Source organism: Sander vitreus, chromosome 6 (assembly GCF_031162955.1).
Source record: "Sander vitreus isolate 19-12246 chromosome 6, sanVit1, whole genome shotgun sequence".
Lineage (NCBI taxonomy): Eukaryota > Metazoa > Chordata > Actinopteri > Perciformes > Percidae > Sander > Sander vitreus.
In genome coordinates, this window is record NC_135860.1 from 8,951,389 (window position 1) to 8,971,251 (window position 19,863).

General features: G+C 39.5%; 1 protein-coding gene across 1 annotated transcript; it reads left to right on the top strand.

Annotated features, from left to right (window-relative positions):
• The first annotated feature begins 216 nt into the window (after positions 1–216).
• On the top strand, positions 217–8,534 carry ifnlr1 (interferon lambda receptor 1). The gene is made up of 7 exons (XM_078252384.1): positions 217–523; positions 1,614–1,740; positions 3,274–3,446; positions 3,541–3,725; positions 4,056–4,197; positions 5,520–5,650; positions 6,056–8,534. Exons 1-7 carry the CDS (start codon positions 481–483, stop codon positions 7,028–7,030), a joined length of 1,776 nt encoding a protein of 591 aa, XP_078108510.1. The 5' UTR covers positions 217–480; the 3' UTR covers positions 7,031–8,534.
• Positions 8,535–19,863: the final 11,329 nt, after the last annotated feature.

The window sequence follows — 19,863 nt, forward strand, 5'->3', positions numbered from 1 at the left end:
AAACCAAAATTATACTCCTCAGACACAATGTTTGTATAAGTGTGTTCTTTTCACTTTCTGTCTTGATCAGACGAGGGGGGGGGGGGGCAGAGAGAGAGAAGGTAGGAGGGAAGAAAAGGGAAGTAGAGAGTCTGGAGAGGAAATGCAAGTGGGCGGAACATTAAGCAGAAAAACAGGAACACAGTGATAACATGAGCCAAAGTACACCTGCACACCTGAGTAAAGCCACTCCTTTCCCAGAACACATTAGAGATGGTTGCGAAGCGGAAGCCAGACATATGCACTGAAACCCTATTTAGTTTTAATATTTTACAGCCCTTTTGACATTGACTCTGGTTTTGTTTTGGGGAATTTGGAGATGAAGGACTTTACGTGCATTTGTATTATATGTCGCTTTTGATTAAATCTCACAACTTCGCGGCGGAAGCTTCAGAGTACAACTTTGGTATTTTTTTTTTGTGACCCACTTCCGTAATAAAGATGTGGTCTATGGAGGTCAGCATCCTCTTTCTGTTCTGCTATGGTGAGTACAGTGGAGCTAATATGGATTTATGTTTTCATTTACAGATGTTGATTACAGACAATCAAATATTTAAATGGGAAAGGTTTTCGAAAAGTAGTCCTATTAGGAGAAAAATAATAATAATGCAGTGAAGCCTAATAATGTATTTGACAGCGATTCCCTCCGATTTGAAATGAATGAGAGTCCAAGAACACAATGAGGACCTCGGTCGCTTTAAATGATAGTGATTGATGGAAAATGCGATTTCATTTAAAAGTCTGGCTGCTGAATTATGAATATATCATTGTACAGCTTATATAAATGCTAATTTTAAATAAACTGTGTGTGTAATTTTCAACCGTGTCTTTAACATATTTTATAAACTACATGGGCTACACCATTAAAACTGTAACATGCCCTGATTCGGTATGTATACCACTAGCACTGCATACATTATATGGCATTTCATCATTAAAATGTGGTCTATGTATGAATAACTCAAGCTATAAAATATAGGATGGTGTTTTTCATCACTTTCCTGTATGCCAGCACAAAAACAAAGAGCCATCTTTAGTTTCAGCCACCAGCAAAAACAAAGTCCATCTTACATAATTTCCCTCCCATGTTGTATCACTGAGGCCTTCGCAGCTCAACTGTAAAAAAGGTCTTCATATATATATATATATATATATATATATATATATATATATATATATATATATATATATGTGGGAGCAGCACCGGCTGGGATGCTGGGGCTTGATTGTTTACAGTACGTGCTGCCAAATTTGGGCTGAAACGCAGATAAAAGCAAGATGTAACCCGAGTGCGAAAGGTTGTCTGCGGCAGTACAGTAGTAGTACAGTAGTTGTAGTAGTACAGTAGAGAATAGTGCCCCTACTTAGTTGCAATTTAGCACAAAGTATAAAAATGTTAAAATATAAATAGTGCAAATATAGGCTACTATAAATCACATTTCTTTAAGATTTGGATTTATAAATTATACAGATATGAAAATGAACTAGGCTGAATGAGTAGAAGCACAAAACATTGCTATTCACCATAAAATGATTCACATAGACTTTGCTCTTGTTCCCTTTTTTCCCCACAGTTTCTTTTTCACCTGGCAATGGGGGAGTGCATTTTGAATCCGAGAACTTTTACAACATACTCAAGTGGGACCCCGTGAAGCCTGCATTCCCTGGGGAAAAGGTCCTCTATAGCATCCAGTACTGGAGGTAAAACTTAGGATGAAGGATGAGTGATGATTTATTACTACACCTTTATTTCCATTGCCCTCTTGCACCTTTGAGCCTCCATGTAGAGATCCATATGGAGAGGTGGGTCAAAGCAGGAAAAATGTGTTTGAAGGGTAAACACTCCGTTAGCTCAGAGTGTCAGTGTCCATGTCGAGGCTCTGTAAAATGACCATTTTGTAGACTGCTAACAAATTAAGAATGTAACCCGGGCCGCCAGATGGTCTGTGTAGTGACGTTTTTGTCATTATAGTGACATCTCATGCTGACAAAGACTATTATTTAATTAAGTCTGGTGATTTTCCATAGTTTTCTTTTTGACAACAAAGACCAAAAGCGACTGACAAGTACTAGCTTATTCTGTACCAGAGACATCCGTTATTACCATGGAGTTCATTTTGAGCCGATTCCACGTACCATCCTGCTGCCATGAATACTCAGGCACACCAAATCCACAACTAAAAAAAGTCTCGGAAAATTACACCATTTACTTCTCTTCATGTAAAGTTTGCTAAAAACTACAGTGCTCAGCTGATTTAAGGACATTGTTTTACCTTTGTTTACATTTACGTCTTCAGTTGGAACAAAAAGATTTGTGGTTGAGAGCCGCAGACAAGTCATTGGTTTTGCTCTTTTCATGGGATTTTTTTGAAAATAACAAAAATATAGAAAACAGCCAGCCTTACCCTTTAAGATCTAGAAATTGTATCTTGTGTGGACGCAATACTAGGTACATTTCTGGCTCTCTTTTGCAGCCTCTTATCCCTCACTCTCTTATAGAAATGGCTAGTGGCTCTATAAATGCATTGCTCAAAAACTGGCAGGCAGATATTGAAGTGTACCACGCTGTTGCTTACATTTAACTCAACTGCCAACAGCTTAGAAGTAACACTATAGAATAGCTATAGAGCACATTCCCAATCATTAGCATGAACTGCACTCTGCTCTCTTCATTGAAAGAAGATACTCAGAGTGTTTTTATGGCTGCCATGTCAAATCTTTCTTTCTTCATTTAACTTACTCTCTACAAAGTGGAAATGTCATCTCGTCCAATTACTCATGACAAGGTCTCCCAGACAAATGTCAAGTGCCATCTCTTTCCTATTGACGTTTCTCTCATCCACTGTCACCTGGAATACCTGGAGTGACTTCCAGCATCAAATCAGCTGCAGAGGAAGACTGTTTTAACTATGCTCGTTCAATGTCGGTTTCTGGTTACAACAAAATGCTGTAACTTGTCTCCTTCAAAAAGAAACTGTGTTCCAATAATAAATGGCTGATTTAGCATGGTCAGGATGGTTTCACTATAGCCATGTACTGCACAGAACTGCCTCAGTGCCAGAATTTCATACAAGAGTCTTAAACTAGTGAATAATCGAGTGTATCAAATGGTTAATTAAACTCCACACAGCACACTTGTTTTCATACAGGACCAGTGAACCTACAGTGATACACTGCCATGTTCCGGTGGTTCCAGTATCACAATTTGATCACATTGTACTGTCATTTTTACAGTGATGCTAAGGATGGAGGAAATCAGATAAAAGAGGAGTGTCAGAACATTACTGCTCTATCCTGTAACCTGACTGCAGAAACCCCATCAGTTCCTGACGTTTACTACCGGGCTCTTGTGTACTCTAACGGCAGCTTACTTTCCAGCACCAACAGGTTTAAACCTATAGCAGAAAGTAAGAATCACCACGCTCATTCATGCATTTCTTTGTTTCCTCCAGATGTATTCTAATGCAACATTAAGTCATTCATTGTTTTTTGCCCTTACAGCTATTTTGGGACCACCCATCTTGTCTACATACACAACAGTGTCATCCTTGCATGTTAATGTCACCCTGCCCTTGGGGCCAAAAGGAGTCTCCGTTGCAGACATCATATCCAGCAGCAAAAATGGGCCTTCCAAAACTGTAATTGTTTATACCTTAAATATCACCCATCCAAAGTGGGCTGCACAGGTGAGTCTCCATTGAAACACTATATACGGGTACAAATATTCAGTCATATAAGTATACAAGCCATTAGATAAAATATGATAAAAGAGTAAAACCAAAGATATAAAAGAAATCTAACACTGAACACAACTACACACAAGTTAATATTTTCAGATGCCGTTGATTGTATGTTTACATTACATCAATTAAATTTGGTTGACAAACATACTGATTGATTATTAAAATTATCCAGACAAACTAAATTATAAATTCCTTGTTAATCTGACTTGTGAAAACGGCAATGGACCAAATCAGTTCAGATAAGTTATCATCCATATCACCCTCTGTCTCCAGGTTAATAAAACCACAACTGGCCGGTTCGTCATCAACTTGAAGAACAACCAAACGGAGTACTGCGGATATGTGGTCTACCAGCCGTCTTCTGAATGGGGTCGCCCCAACAGTACGATTGCCCCCTTCTGTGTCACACTGCCAGGTGAGGATAATGCAGAATAAAACCTCTTCTCCTCTCACACACTCTTAGTAAAAGTGCACAATATACTGATCAACACATTAATATTGGTAATAACTCCATACTGGAATAACAAAAATTGCTAAGAAATGCATTTTGGGCATCTGATACGTCCAATATTTAATACAAAATTCAGGTGTGGATGATGTTTTGTTAATACATTTGTGGGGTTTCATATAGGGTTTTTATCAACAATATATCTATATATATATATATGAACTCAATCACTTGCCAATTTTGAATGGATAAAGTTAATGAATAACTATTTACATTTCTAAAAACTTGACTGAAGGGAGCAGATTTACCACTATATACAAAAACTTTATTTCACTTGAGGACAACATTGTAACACTCAGCATCTTAGAGCTATCAAGGACCCGCCGGCTATGGAGAAAATGCAAGAATGAAGATACTTGAAAATTTTGCGTTTTCTGCGTTTGATTTAAAGTTCTTGGTCTTGATTTATTTCTAACATTTGTTTCCAAGTGGCTGCAACCACTTTAGGAGATAAGAACAGTTTGTTATGAATCAGTCCTGTTATAGATGCTATTTGCTAGATATTCAATGCTCCAAGCCTCACGGTCACAGTATTACAGGTACTGTGTACTAAACTCACTGGTTTAAACAAGGCAGATGCTGGTTTTACATTGAAACAGAAATTATTGGTTTTGGCCACAATGCCAATGTTGTTCATACTGTGAATACATCCATCTTCAAATACTCTTATAACTATTGAATAATAGTAAAAACAAGTGAGAGTTTTTCCAAAGAAAATGCTCTGATAAGTATTTGGGCAGTGACCTCTCCCTTATCTGTTGTCTTTCTGATGAGACAGAAGATTAGATTTGACTGTCTGTTTGCAAAGGTGACATTCTTCTCACCTTAGCTTTCCTTATTGTTTATTCTCTCTCTACTGCTAAAACTGACAATAAGGAATGCAACACAACTACACACAACATTATACTTTTATAACTCATTACTATTCCTGATTGGGGGGGGGGGGGGGGGGGATCCTCTTCTATAGGTTGCTGTGTAAATGTCTGTTGAGATAGGTTCCTGTTAACCAACATACTTCTGAGAAGTACTTATATATACACACACTGGTATATCAACAGCCCTACGTCACAAAGTCGTACTACAGTGCTACTCCCTGAGAACATGCCTGAGCTTGTGTGTGGGACTTTTTATAACTCTGCCGTTTTAAAAGAGCTCGAGGGTACCTGATTTAACAGATCTGTTGTGTTTTTTTCCGGATTGATTATGACACCAAGTCTCTTTTCCCTCAGATGATCCTCTGATGCTTTTGCCATGGGTTCTCGTGAGTGCTGCTCTTCTGACAGCCATAATCATAATGGCAGTTGTGTGTATGTGCAACTATGCGAAGGGTGGAATGAAAAAGAGCATGCCACAGCTATTGGTAAGACAATTGTTTCTGCAGTGTCCTTTGGTGTGTCGACAAGGAAATGTTACCTTACTGGAAAATCAAGCCCTCTGTTACATTACTGTATACATGCTGAATGTGCTTATGTGACGCAGGAACCTAAAAGCAATTAAATACATTGACTCATGGGGCTTTCAGTGATGACAAGACAAATGTAGTGTGGTCCAAGTTTTGTGTGGTGATGAAGGCACATTTTTTATGTTTTAATACATCTTATAAAAAGCCAACATATTCACCTTTTAAAGTTTTATCACATGGTATAGTTCCCACATTTTAATATTTCTGTATGTATTTTAATCTCATTAATAGATGTTTATTGATCTACAAAAATCAAGCACTTATTAGACTTTGATGGGTCTGTCTTCCTTATCTTCAAAACAGATAACCACACTCAGCACCCAGCCAAGAGTACTGCAGTCTCCAGATAGGAATCTCATAATTTCCAAACCGGAGGTCTGCGTTCCAAGTGACAAAACAGTTTACACAACAATCCGAGTAAAGCCAAATATGCCTCCAATTGGGTCTGGAGGTTACATTCCCTGGCAAGGCAGCATCGGCTCCTCTGTGGACACAGGTGCACGCAGTCGGACCTCAAATCCAGAGGACACGAGCGCCCAGTCCTCAGAAATCTACAGTGTTGTGGCTGTCCATGTCCCTGCTGAACAGAATGAAGACTTTCAGCGGGCAACCAATGACAACATAGAAACCAGTTACCTCCCATCATCTTCCAGTGGAGAAAGCTGGGATAAAGGTGGAGCGAGTCCAAACCTGACCTCAAATGGAGTACGACCGTTACCTGATCTGGACCCTTGTGAGAGCAATCCAGCCAGGCCACTGCTGTTGCAAACAGTGAGGTATACCAACGGCCAACTTGTGTTGCCTTTACTCCCTTTTCAGTTACAGAGTAGCACAGATGACACAGTATCAGCCCTTATCCCAGAGAGAAAACCCCTTTTATCTGACCTCATAGACTCCAAGAAGGACGGGCCATCGTTGGCATCCTTGCAGAGCTTAGACAGCTCAGAGTGGTCAGACTCAGGGTGTGATGATAGCGCTGTGCAATCACCAACCCAGCCCTACAGCAACAACCATTATTTCCAAACTCAACCAGTTGCTCCTTATTTCCACCAGGAATGTCAGAACACACCACCTGATAATGCCATATTTGAATCAGGTTACAAACAAAACTGGATGCCTGGGTCCAAAGACAGTTGTGAATACAGAAAGACAAACTATCCGTGGACCTGGACGGAACCCAAAAAGGAGGAGTCAGGTGAGAAAGATGAAGACCGAGGAGGAGAGGAGAGACCAAGGGTAATTCTTCTAGGAGGTTGGATGGTACAAATTCAAGAATAATTCTCCTCTCTATAATGTCTAAGACTTGCTTTTTCTCATTTGGATCATCAAATAACGTTAAAGACGTTCATCGCAGTACCCTCTTTTAACAAAAGAGAGAGGAGGAAGTTGATGGGAGCACTGAGGTGCTTTAGTGCCAATACAGAACTGAATGGCTTTGCTGTCTGCAGTGTCTGATGATGCAGAGACAGATGTTTAAACTCTCCTTCAACATAGTCCAAATTTATCCTGAACCAAGTCATATTTAACATCTGGAACTTTGAATAAATTGTACATCAAATATGTGATACATGATGCTTTGCTGCAAATCTGGTTTTATTTATTAATCCAGAATTGTAAAATGTAAAAAGAAAAGCGTGGATACTCCTAACTTGTGAGTTTAAATATTAAGAAATTATTTTATATACATTGTAAAGTCCTTGTTTACTTTGTCAAATCTTTGCTTTCAACAAAATTAACCACATTTATACAAACAGAAAATGTATTTTAAAAGATGTTAAATTGTTGAAAGCTGAACCCAAAGTTCACATCTTTCATAAATGAAATATTCTACTCTGGACTTATCTTGTCACATGTTTTAGTGTAGATGAGAGAAGGGAATATAGCAACTACGATATAAAGTTCAAAGTGTCCCTTAATACTAATATTTCAGTGTATCTCAGTATATTAAACATAAATATTGACATTGCTATGATAGTCTAAAGTCGTGTTCAGACAGCTAGAATCTGTTTGGTTTGCATAATGAAAAAACAAACATAATAACACCCGTCATGTTGTAAGTGGTTTGAAATGCATTAAATTAATTTTTAAATTTCAATTACTTTTTACAATTCATCTCAGTCTGACCACTCAAATCAGTTTTTAAGCGTTTTCTTTTTCAGAAGAGCTGCAATCACACAGTCAGCCGGGGCATTTGTGTGCCGTCACTATGGCGACTTATTACACCCTTTTAAAATACACAAACCCAATTTGGTCATTTTAAAAATTACAATGTGGACAGTCAGCCTTAAAGATTAGATATGAAAACAAACCTGATTGCTTTGTGGCTGAGCAAAGCATTCAATGAAGTCTGATGCCTATTGTCACCCTTTGAGCTGTTTGAAATGGGACTGAAATTACTGAATTTATACTAGAAATGAATATATTCCTATTTTTACACTCAACATAATTCAGTATTATCAGTGTTTGCATCTGTACATAAAAAAGAAATGTTTTATAGTTTTTCTGACTCACACAGTTCATGAACTCATTTTGATATTCTTATTGTTGTAAAGATATATAGAGAAGGTCATGGTCATGGTGCAACCTAAGCCACACTGATAACAGCTAGGTTTGTAATAGCCTGAGCACAGTCTTTTATACACAGTTGCAAAGTAATAACAGTGCGATGTGAGTCACCTATGGACACATTGTAGATGTACAATACAGATCGTGTTGTACATCTGTTTGGTGGACAAAAGTGTGCTGAAGGAATGCAAATAAATGAATACAGGTGATACAGTTACACCTTTGTTTTATTCTGTATTTACAGATTATTAATTTTTACTAAAATGTATGTTAGAAAGTTTGAGTTATTATAGTTATTATTATTATATATTCATTTCTGCTCCTTAGTCGCCAGGTGAGGAGAATAACACATGACAGAATAAACTTCTGTACCATATTAAATATAAAAAAGGTGCTGTATTTAAAAAGGCAAAATCTGTTGCACCGTACATATTCACTGTCTTAGACAATAAGGAGGTAAGGTGGATTGTGCAAGGGATCCAAAGTTCAACTCAACAGCCTGCTTGTTGCCAAGTAGTGTTCGTTTTCAATCAAGGAAGCTTGTTTGCAGAATTTCAAGGAAAGATGATCCCATTTAGAATCTGGTTTGACATTATCTCAAAAATACAGAAAAGCTTTTGTAATCTGGAAGGGGATTCACCTACAATTTGAGATTTTGAGCTTTTTCGAGCAGCAAGAAGAGGAAGTGATTCTCCCATTTACAGTAACTGTCCAACACAAAAGGTGGGGAACAGTGCATCTATCTCCATGCATTGGACGTTTTCCAAGGGATAATATGAGCCTTGGGTGCATCTCTGATTTGAAACCTATTGTGTGCTTGGTTACGCGACTGCTAACAGATACCCTATGGAATATTTTACAGTAACAACCTGACCTATATACACACCCACAGGTAACAGGGTAGAAGTAATAGGGTCTCATTTAAAGGATCTAAGAACCGAGTCACTATTACAGTAGAAGCTACATATTTAGCATTATTTTTTTATCTTTAAAAATCATGTTGTTTTCTAGAGGTGTCCCGAGACAATCATAAAAATCTGACTCGGTATTGGCAGATACCCAATATTTAAAAGGACAATTCTGGGGCAAAACAAACCTAGGGGTTAATAACAGATGTGTACCCACTCAATCGCTCTCTGGGACATGTTTTCATGCTAATCGAATGTGTTTGTAGCTTGAAACAAGTTAGCGCAGACTGCTGATTAGCTTACAACGCTAGTATAAACAAATCGTTATTTATACCACTAAAAAGGCTCAAAATATCACCAAACTTCAACGGTAGCATAATGAGGGTCCCTAAATGTTAACCAAAGCATTGAGAACTTTGTAAGTGTACAGACAGTTTATTAAAAAGATAGATTATAGAGACAGTCGTGTTCTTGTATACAGGCAGCTGCCATCTTGGTAGCTACTGTCTTTCTAAACTCTTTTTAATAAACTGTACACTTACAATGTTCTCAATGCTTTGGTTAACATTTAGGGACCCTCATTATGCTACCGTTGAAGTGTGGTGATATTTTGAGCCTTTTTAGTGGTATAAATAGCGATTTGTTTTTACTTTCCCTGTGCCCCGAATACTAGCGTTGTAAGCTAATCAGCGGTCCACGCTAGCTTGTTTCAACACACGCAAAATTGAATCAATACATCCTGCGACACAGTTTCAACAGTAAACTTTACATTATGAACATGTCAAAAGCTCAGACTTATGGCCAGTTTGCCTGAATATAAATTACTTGTATCAAAGACCTTTGCACATGCATAACACAGTAGCACATACTGTAAGCCACTGCATGAATGCAAAGAAGTAATATTGTCTGATAATTCAACCTTCATAGGTTAATGCTTTGATAAAAACAAATTACACTTTTAAACCACGCAGTCCGCTGCCGTGTCAACGATAAAGCCAGGTTTACAAGGTTTTATAGGACCAGGGACACTGCAGAAAAGGTTTTGCTCAATTGTACTGTAGGAAAATAGCTACAGCAAAAGAGGACGTTGTTGGGGGCTGCTAATACATTTTTCTATGCAAACAGAACAAAAAAGTATAAACCAGTATGGTGCACGTTGCGTTTCATAGCCCTCAGGCATCCTGTGAACCTCTCTTCAAAGCTCAAACATGTCAATGAACATGATGCTTCTGTTCTGCTATTTGAGATCAAGTCAGCTATGCTGCCCTTGACATACAAGTGGGCTCTGTGCCTGTAGTGAGAATAAGGCTGATAGAGGAGCAGAAAGAAATATGGCATTGTTAAGGAAGATTTAACATGAGCAGAGCGCTGGAACTGGCAAAGCACCAGCAAAGTCCAATGTTACAACTAACAAGAAAAAAAACATGCCGATGAAATGAATATGTGAAATGGCTTGTGTGAGTGGGAGTAAGTGGGAGGTAGATAGACAAAGAAATTGGGTTAGATCCAGTCAAGAAACATTTGGGAAAACTAAGTCCATAAGAATTAAACGGGACATACAATGACAAAGAGGAGTGAACCAGGGAAACAAAAGAGGATTCTAACTCGTAGCCAATCATCCTGACAACACACTAAAAGGGAAAAGAAGTGTTTTGGCCATGTTTGGAAAGGACATGGCACAGAACAGACGGCAACCAGGTTTCACTCTTGTAAAAAGTTGAAGGCTGGGTAAAAATCCACATATACATACTTGATTCTTTCTTCCTTCAGAATAAAAAAGCACACACTGCAATGTGTCCTTGAAACTTGATTTATGCCCTTGCATTTTCTCGATACAGTGTATTGGTAGAGACTCACATTAACGTCTTTCAATAGGATGTTTAGGGATATACACAGTTATGACTGCCTAATTTACTATGTTCACTATCCACATTTAAGGCAAAGCTCCAGCATGGAGAGAGTATCCTTTGAAAAAAATGACACCCCCTAATTTTTAAGATACTGAAAGAACTTAACAAGGATAAGTTTGGGTATCTTTGTCATAAAACTATCATGCAACACTCACCCTATCTTGGTGGTAGTCATCTTTTTTCTACATTTGTCTTACCTGATAAGGTGCATAGAGATAACAGGGTCCACTGAAATGTATGCATGCTAATGATTCTGTACTCTGATCTCCAAGTTTGATAATGCACCATGACTTTACTTCATGACCGTTTCTCATTTACTCTCACTTGATAATGGAAAGAAAAAGTGTGACTATTGAAAGACTGTTCCGGTGTTTCCAAAGGAGAGGGCTTGCGTGAGTTGCTAGTTAACATCGTGTTGCAGGCATATTAGGCAATGCCACTAGCAAGAGTATCAGCACTCCCTTGGTTCACAGGGCTCAAAATAATTTTTCTGTATACATGCACTGGTACATGTAACTTTTAAAATTACAGTTCATCCACCAAAAAAGGTTTACTTCCACTAAACAATTTTTGGTGCATTTGTCCTTTCTCTGCATTTCCGCCACGGCTGGATCTGACCGAAATAACTGACAGCATTCAAAATGTCCTCATAGTTGAACTATGATGTAGGCCTAAATTGAGCTAGCTGTCCCCTTAGTTCTCTCAGATTTGACATGATGCTAGTCATGGTCATCCTGAACAGGAAAATAAAATTGTCCACTTAGGAGTTCTGTAGTCTATGTTGACTGACAGCTTGTACAGCTGTGTCAATCTTATTCAGTCAGTATGTTTAATGGATGTAGCAAGTCAAGTCAATAATCTGTACAGCAGAGTAGCTAGTAGGGAAAAGATGTCCCCATTCTGAATCTCACCACCTAAATCTGACTGATCAACAGTTTCTCCACCTGGTAGAAACGGCCATCAATTACAAGACCAGACCTATTTGAATCCTGAAACAAATCTGAGGTGTGGGCGCTTATTTAGAGGATGGAACCAGTAGGGCTGTGTATCGTTATCGTAAAAATGTCGATACTGGTCCTTTTTTCGATACCAATTTTATAAAACAAAAAGAAATAACATAACAGCATAAATCTTTGTATTAGTTTTTTAGCTCCCACTACATCAGCCCCGTCTCTGTGCGTAACGTAGCGTTTTTCCCGCCTGCCTCTACGACGTGTAATGTTAGACAGCCAATCACAAACATTATTAGATCTTGGTAGAATCCTGCTGCATGGTTATTGGCTCACTGCTGCTGATGAGTTACTCCTTGGGTATTGAATGACGAGGCATTTTTTCCGATACTCAAAACTTTAGAGGCAATTCAGTCGGTGCCTAAAAAGTATTGAATTCGGTACACAACCCTAGGAACTAGGTTACTGCCTAGTAAAAGCTTCATTTAGCATAATTTATTGGTTTTTGTCATACCACTGAAGTGATACTGCATATAAATTGGTTTTTTAAACACTGATGAAGTTTAGCAGCAACCAACAGAAAAACGTCATTGTACTTTTCCACTTTGACGTGGCATAAGTGAATCACATTAGGCAGCCCTTTTCCTGCCATCCCATTGAAAAGGCACCAACACCACTTGATGAAGTCTGCATGTAATTGGATGCAATCACATCACTCCCTCCCTCTCCTCTCTTGCATTTTAATGAGCACTTAATGGGTCCTTGATTAGAAAAAGGCACGAAAACAGCTGTCAAGGCTTGCCAGGAAATGATGGATCTTCCAGGAGACTTTGCTGTCCATTAAGTTTTATTCTGGGCCCAATCACAGGTAGGTGAGAAGATGAAAAGAAAGTTTTGTAATATTTAGTTTCCACCAAGACAATTCCCTATGGAACAATGACCGCTTCAGTCTTGAAACTGACAGATGGCTGTTGAACACTGAGGAGTGTCCAGTCTGAGCTTGCTAATATTGAGTAGATAGTAACTCACTTTTATTTTACAACACAAAATGTATGTACGTTTTGTCTGGATTAGGGCTGGGTGGTGTATCGATATATTTTCACATAAGATGTGGGATAAAACAACACCATTTATAATCGATAGGTCTATAGTTTAATGTTGCGTTAGATAACCCATTTCTTCCATAGAGCCGTGCCTGCGTTCTCATCTTTCCTCTTTCATATGGTCCAGGCAACTCTCCTGCAACAGCGCCAGGCCGCGCTGCTGACATTTGCCTACATTTTCAATTGTTATTTTCACAGCTGTATATTTTGTTAGGCAGGAGAGGAAAACGAAAATTGGACCAGTGCTTCTGCTGGTAATGTTCCGTTGTGGCAGCCGCCATGGCAATAAAAATAACAAAAAGAAAAACGGTGGTTACTGGATGCAATGTTAAATTCAGTTCTATGAGTAAGAGCAAATGAGATGCCACCTGGACGCAGGCAAGAGATTTGACCCATGACCAGATTATCATTGTTCATAAAAATGCAATGCCGATGACCTGCCGCATTCAACCCGCACTTCAGTCCATCACACGCTACGTTTGATCTATAAGCTATGGGGATTGGGGTGTGCAATTAATCAGAATTTTAAATCGTGATTATGATTTTGGCTCCTAATGATTACAAAAACCGTAATTGAGAATAACAATTATTTTGCACATTATTTGCAAGTAAACTGTTAATTTCTTTTGTTCTGAATGAAAAAAATTATTTCGACAGGGAAAGTATGAAGGGAAATTTCACAGTTCAAGGTGACACCTGACACCTAAACTGCGATGACAATAAAATGATAGCTTATAAATGTCTCTGGTTGTTATGTCTGTTCCACGACATTTTGTATGTCATGTTTGGGGTGTGGGATGAAGAGAGGGATACTTTTAGTAATTATTGTATTAGCTCTACATCCACAAACAAGAGGGCTTTTCACCGAGGTGGAACAGCTGATCCACTTGTGCCTCTGTTTACTAGGGTCTATGGCTGGCTCCGAAAGGTCTTTCTCAGCTCTTCGCCACCTGAAAACCTGGCTCCGTAGCACTATCCCTCAGAGTAGACTTTCACACATGGCACTGCTTCACATCCACAAAGACATTTTGGATGATCTGGATATTCAGGGTCTCATGGCAGAGTTTATCAGCCGAACTCCAGAGCGCAAATCTACGTTTGGTGTACCGAAATAATTGTAAGGTAGAGACACGGTGTCTTACATCTCTGCGTCTTTTTCCTGCCGCTGCGCAGGCCCAGATGGTAGCCTATATTTAGCCTAGTATGATTGTGATTTATGTATGCCTATTATAAAGAAACAAATAGTCTGTAACTTTAGAATTTGTCACATACTGTTGGAAAAGAAAGATTTTGCATAGTCCGTTACTTTGTGGCACTTAGGCCTTTTTTGGCCATTCTGCGGTTTATGAATACTTAATCTACTAGTGGTTGTTTTACAATAAACATACATTGTCATCTAGAAAACTGATTCTCCCCCCCCGCCAGCACCCCCTGCCGAAAATGACTTCCCGTGCGTCTGAGACACTGTACAGAGTTTTCGTTTTAATTACGTTTGAACTGATTCCAAACTTTGGACACTTTGTCGTTTTCTCCAGCCTGTCTCTTCTCTTAGCCCCTCACTATTTACGCTCTTTCATTTTGTAATCTGCGCCGCAGTCTTCATGGCATGTGTTGCCAGCAGCGCATGCAAGAGTGTCCAGTGTTGCCAACTCTTTTCCAATGAAAGTAGCTAGCACCAGCTCCAAAAGTCGCTAAAAGTAGCTAGATGACGTCATACGCTCATTTGCATATGCATTATGCCATTACGCAATCATTTGCATAAAGCTTAGTGGTTGTGTCAGCAAGGTAGATAGAAAGAAATAGAAATATTTAGCCAAATAATCACAAATTCAATACAGGAATTTACCTTATAATTATTACGTAGGTAGCCTATAGTAAAAAAAGAAATTCTAGAAAAGGGAGGGAAAAAGATCGATAAAGAATTCTCAAAGAAGGCTGGCTTGCCCAGGGCCAGACCAGCTCAGTGGCGTCTTTCTCATGGTCTTTCTCCCATCGCGTCCCGCTGTCTCTCCTACCTACATCGGCCCCCGCACCCTGGCCTCCCTCTCCCCTTCTAACTGCCTGCTCAGACTATGCGGACAGTGATTTATTTTTGTGCAGTGATTTATTTTAGACAAAGAACATTTACGTTTTGGGCGGGAAAAGCCAGCGGGGCTTCCCGCATGCACGATTCATTTTCAGTCTGGACGCGGAGGGGTTAACATCTCCTGCTCTGACTGCAGCTGGGAGGAACTGCTGTGCGAGGACTGGGCCACTTGTGAGTGCTTTCAGATGGGGGAGGGGCCCACGGCAGCACCCGCTGCTCGTTGAGAATAGTAAGAACAAGTCTCCAAAAGTCTCCAATAACACCACAAAAAGTCGCTAGATTTGTCGCTAGTCGCTTTTGTGAAGAAAAAGCCGCTAAGGGGGTCTGAAAAGTCACTAAATCTAGCGACAAAGTCGCTAAGTTGGCAACACTGGTGCCAGTGTCAGCCTGGTGTGCGACAGTAATAATCATCCGAGCGGAAACACTGTCAGCGATACAATGTTGGTAACATTGAATAAACGAAGCTTCGAGGCAAATCATTTTGCATCGAGGATTTTTAGTAATTGAATTATTCGAGATACTCGAGGAATCGTTTCAGCCCTAAACTGCATTAAACAGATGTCAGCAGGTATTGGTATTAAAAATCGAAATAAGTTTAAAAGTAATAGAATTAACTGTATTCAAATCTGATACAGTTCTTTTGTCTGATACAGTGTTTGATGTTTTTAAATCCATAAATACAGTATTTCAGATGTGGACTCTCCAACAAGCTTCATGTCGCCCCCCAAAATGCTGTCCCACCATCCTGCACTTCTTTCACTGGTTTCCTGCACTGTTTGCCACGCAGTCACTCTGACTCTGGCTTTTATTCATAATTTATCCAAGTAAAAGCACAGAGCGCACATGAATTGTGAATAAGCATTAATGATTGATAAAACACGAGAAGTCTTTCCGACTTTTCAGCAAATATTTATTCCTTCTTGGCTTGCCATACTTGTTTCACCTGGTACATGTACAAATTAATTACACAGTTTGTCTTCTAGGTGCTCTGGGAGAGTGCAACCTAATGGATTTGCATAAGTGGTTTAAATGAATCAGGTTGAGCACTGGTTGAGGTTTTAAGCATGGTAGTACTTTTAGAAAATTCTTAGTAAAAGTGTAAAAAAGAAAACATGTTTTAATGTCTCAGATCTTTCAATAAAACACAACAGCACCCCCACTTTCATACTATAAGCTGTAAGAAAAAGACAACGCTGACATGAGATCTTCCTGGTAGACTTGGAAGCTGAGGAGTCTTACAGTGGAAAAGTAACTAATAAAAAGGTGGCCCCTTAGCGGTTTTGTCCCTGTAGTTATTCTTAGTCAGACAGTCACTGCTGATGTATGATGAGAAGAGAAGGCTTGGCAACAATAGCTTGTATTGTGTGTTGATATTCCAGAGGCAGGTGTGGCCACTAAAAGCTTATAAATAACCCCCCCCCCCCATCCTCACACAATGCTGTAGCCTTGAGTGATGCCTTCTTTCCTCACAGCCCCTGTGTGCTTTTGCCCCTGTCAGTCAGTACCACTGGACAACAAATACACAAATCCATACAGCCTTGACAACGCAGATATTTATAATAAAAATGTGGGCTGCCTTCAAATTATTTGTACAGAATAATAAAACACACACACACACACACACACACACACACACACACACACACACACACACACACACACACACACACAGCTTCCTTTAAGTTTTTGTTAGCAGAGCAAATAGAAGAAAACTGGATATCACCCAAAACGCACACAATTCTAATGAACTCTGCCAGACAGAGAGTACCGCGTTTATAGAGACGGAACAGCAAACAAGTTCCACGAACTAATCAAAGATCACTGTAAAAGATGATGAGAAACAAGAATATCGTCGCTGTCGGGCACAAACCTTGTAGGTCCAAAACTGTTGCTTTTCAGGAAATGAAAAAAGGCTAATAATTTGAAAACATTTTACTAGCTATTTAACAGTCAGATGAAATCGCCTTGTCACCATTTAAATATTTGTGAAACACGCAGACAGATTTAAAGGGTGACCAAGAGCAATTCATTTATGAAAAGAAATTAAAATGATGAAATATGGAGATACAAGGTTTCTGCCCGAGAGCTACGATGTGGAAAAGGAAATAGTGCAAGAATAATTTCAAGTCAACTAATGATACCAATACTGGTCACTGAGAAACACATTGAGCCAATGTACAGTAATTAAGCAATAATGTATGGTACAGTAGATAATATATAGCATTATACTTCTTCCCTGGATAAGAACAGCATCACACTTTATTTAAAAAAAACAACAACACAGGAAATATACTAGAAGTGGATGAGCAGTTAAAAGAAGAGATAAAGAAATAGAACGAAAGGTGGGGTACAACAGCAGAATCGGGTGGGAAGTCTCAGGTGTTGGCTCCAGTATTGTTAACCTCTTGCTTTTTAGAGTCCAGGGTCAGATTTTTAATGAGGAGGAACCAAATGGTCCAAGTCTCACTCTCAGACTTTCTCCTACTTACGGCTGACTTGTTCCTTTCCCTTTGTTTTCCATTCTGATGCCCTCTTTATGTCTTTCTCCTTTTCTCTTTCCGACGTCTTCCCTCGCTCCCCACAGTCCTGTCTCCTCTCTCTTCCCGCTTGTCATTTCCCAGCCTTTACCTTTGTATTCTTTGTAACCAGGTGGGATAGTGCTGAGCGGGCTGAAATCAATTTATATTTCTTTTAGTGACATTTATTGAGCAGACATTCGTTGTTCCAATGCAGCCAGTTGTTCTCCTGAGGCCATTCCAGCTGTTTCTTTCAGCTGCTCCGGTCATTTGGTCCAGCCTCTCTTATTGCACAGGGAGCTATTGTGTCATCTCTTAGCCGCTTGTCATCGGAGCGGTCAGTAAATCGATCTGGCGGATGGCAATGATCTGTGTCTATGTGTGTGCCTGTGGTGGTTTTGTGTGTCCATTTAGGACCGAGTGTGGTGTAAAGGGGTGTGTGCGTGTGTGTGTGTGTGTGTGTGTGTGTGTGTGTGTGTGTGTGTGTGTGTGTGTGTGTGTGTGTGTGTGTGTGTGTGTGTGTGTGTGTACAGGGGAGCGGGCATTGGTCTATATTTACTTAAGAATGAAAGAGCATTGTGCTGTCCACATTCTTGGCACTGAAGGACACTTTGTGTTCAGGGTCACCCTCACCACTTTATCAAGAGAGGAAAAGAGGCAGGAAAGAGTGAGGTATATGCAGACAGACTGACAGATAGACAGGCAATGAGAGGAAATACTGAGAGGTGAGACAGCAAGATTGAACAAGATCTTCAAGGAGAGAGAAAGACCGGTAGACAGAAAAGGAAGTGGGATATATCCGTCCTACAGATCTTTGACACCCAGAGGACTTCACAGGTTTCTTTAAAGAAAACGTGAGTGGGATTTTCTTTACTCAGCCTTCATCTAGATCCAGCACAAATGGCATACAGCTTTTTTTGCCTTTCATCAGTTAAGACGAGTTACTGACTCATATGTGATAACCCTCAATGAAATATAAAACCACAACACTAAGACTAGTAAAATGCACACACTGAATCTACAGTACATCTGCATAATGATGGCAATTATTCTTCCCTCTTTCTATTGTCAGAAAGGTTTATTTTCTCTTGAGTCTTTGCTCGTTTCTCCAGCTAGTTGAACTTCTTAATGGTCTCGTCTTTTGATGGCCTTAGTGAATCTAGCTTTTCATTACTCTCTGGGGTCTGGCATAAAGCAAGCTCCTGCGTGTTCAGAAAACCCCTTTATCCCCAATGAGTAGAATAGTAAATAATTGTCCCCTTGTTCCTGTGTTGATACAGTATTTTTTATTATGATAGATCTAAAAGCTCTCAATTCACTCCAAAGACTGAAAACTGCACTGTGTGTAGAAAAGAGCATTGCTTTTGCTATTTTTCACTCCCTCCAGGGGCCCAGGATTGAGGTCTACCCATGGAGACTGATCAATTTTAATGTGCCAGAGGTCGACCTTCCGTTAACATTATTCAAACAAACACCTCTTTTTGCACTACAGTGAGCCACAAAAAGAGGGAAATCAGCTGGCCCACTAGCCTGTTAGCTAGCTCGCTGTTGTTTTCCACAGTGTAATTGAGGGAGATGAGAAGAAATAACACATTAGGCTTGTTTATGGCGCTAACACAGGTGGTTGCTATTGGGAGTGGTTGAATGAAGTCATCACTCAGGCGCGACCCGATTCTGTTTGTTAGGCGCGTTCTGCATTCACTTCCCCAGAGCAGCCACATGATTAATGATGGGCAGGGTAAGGGCAGCAGCATGGCGGACCTCAACTGATGAATTATTAGTGATTCAGCTGCCCACGAAGGGGTGATTCATGTAACGTGGGACTAATACACACCTTTTCTCCACACCTACCTAACAAAAAATGTGAAACCAAAAGACTTACAGTATGTGAATAAAATGCGTCCGCTGACATTAAAGTAAATCACATTATGGGTTATTATTAAAGCTGAGATGATAAGTCAATTAATCCAAAAAACATCAGCAAAAATGCCTAAATATTATTGATTCCACCTTCTCAAATGTGAATATTTGCTTTTTTCCATATATGTAAACTGAATGTTTTTGAGTTTTCAT

Excerpts from the sequence above, each read along its gene's own strand:
- ifnlr1 (XM_078252384.1), top strand. The coding sequence starts at position 481 with ATGTGGTCTATGGAGGTCAGCATCCTCTTTCTGTTCTGCTATG. Across the intron at positions 524-1,613 it reads CCTCTTTCTGTTCTGCTATG|TTTCTTTTTCACCTGGCAAT; the intron begins GTGAGTACAGTG and ends TTTTCCCCACAG. Across the intron at positions 3,726-4,055 it reads ATCCAAAGTGGGCTGCACAG|GTTAATAAAACCACAACTGG; the intron begins GTGAGTCTCCAT and ends CTCTGTCTCCAG.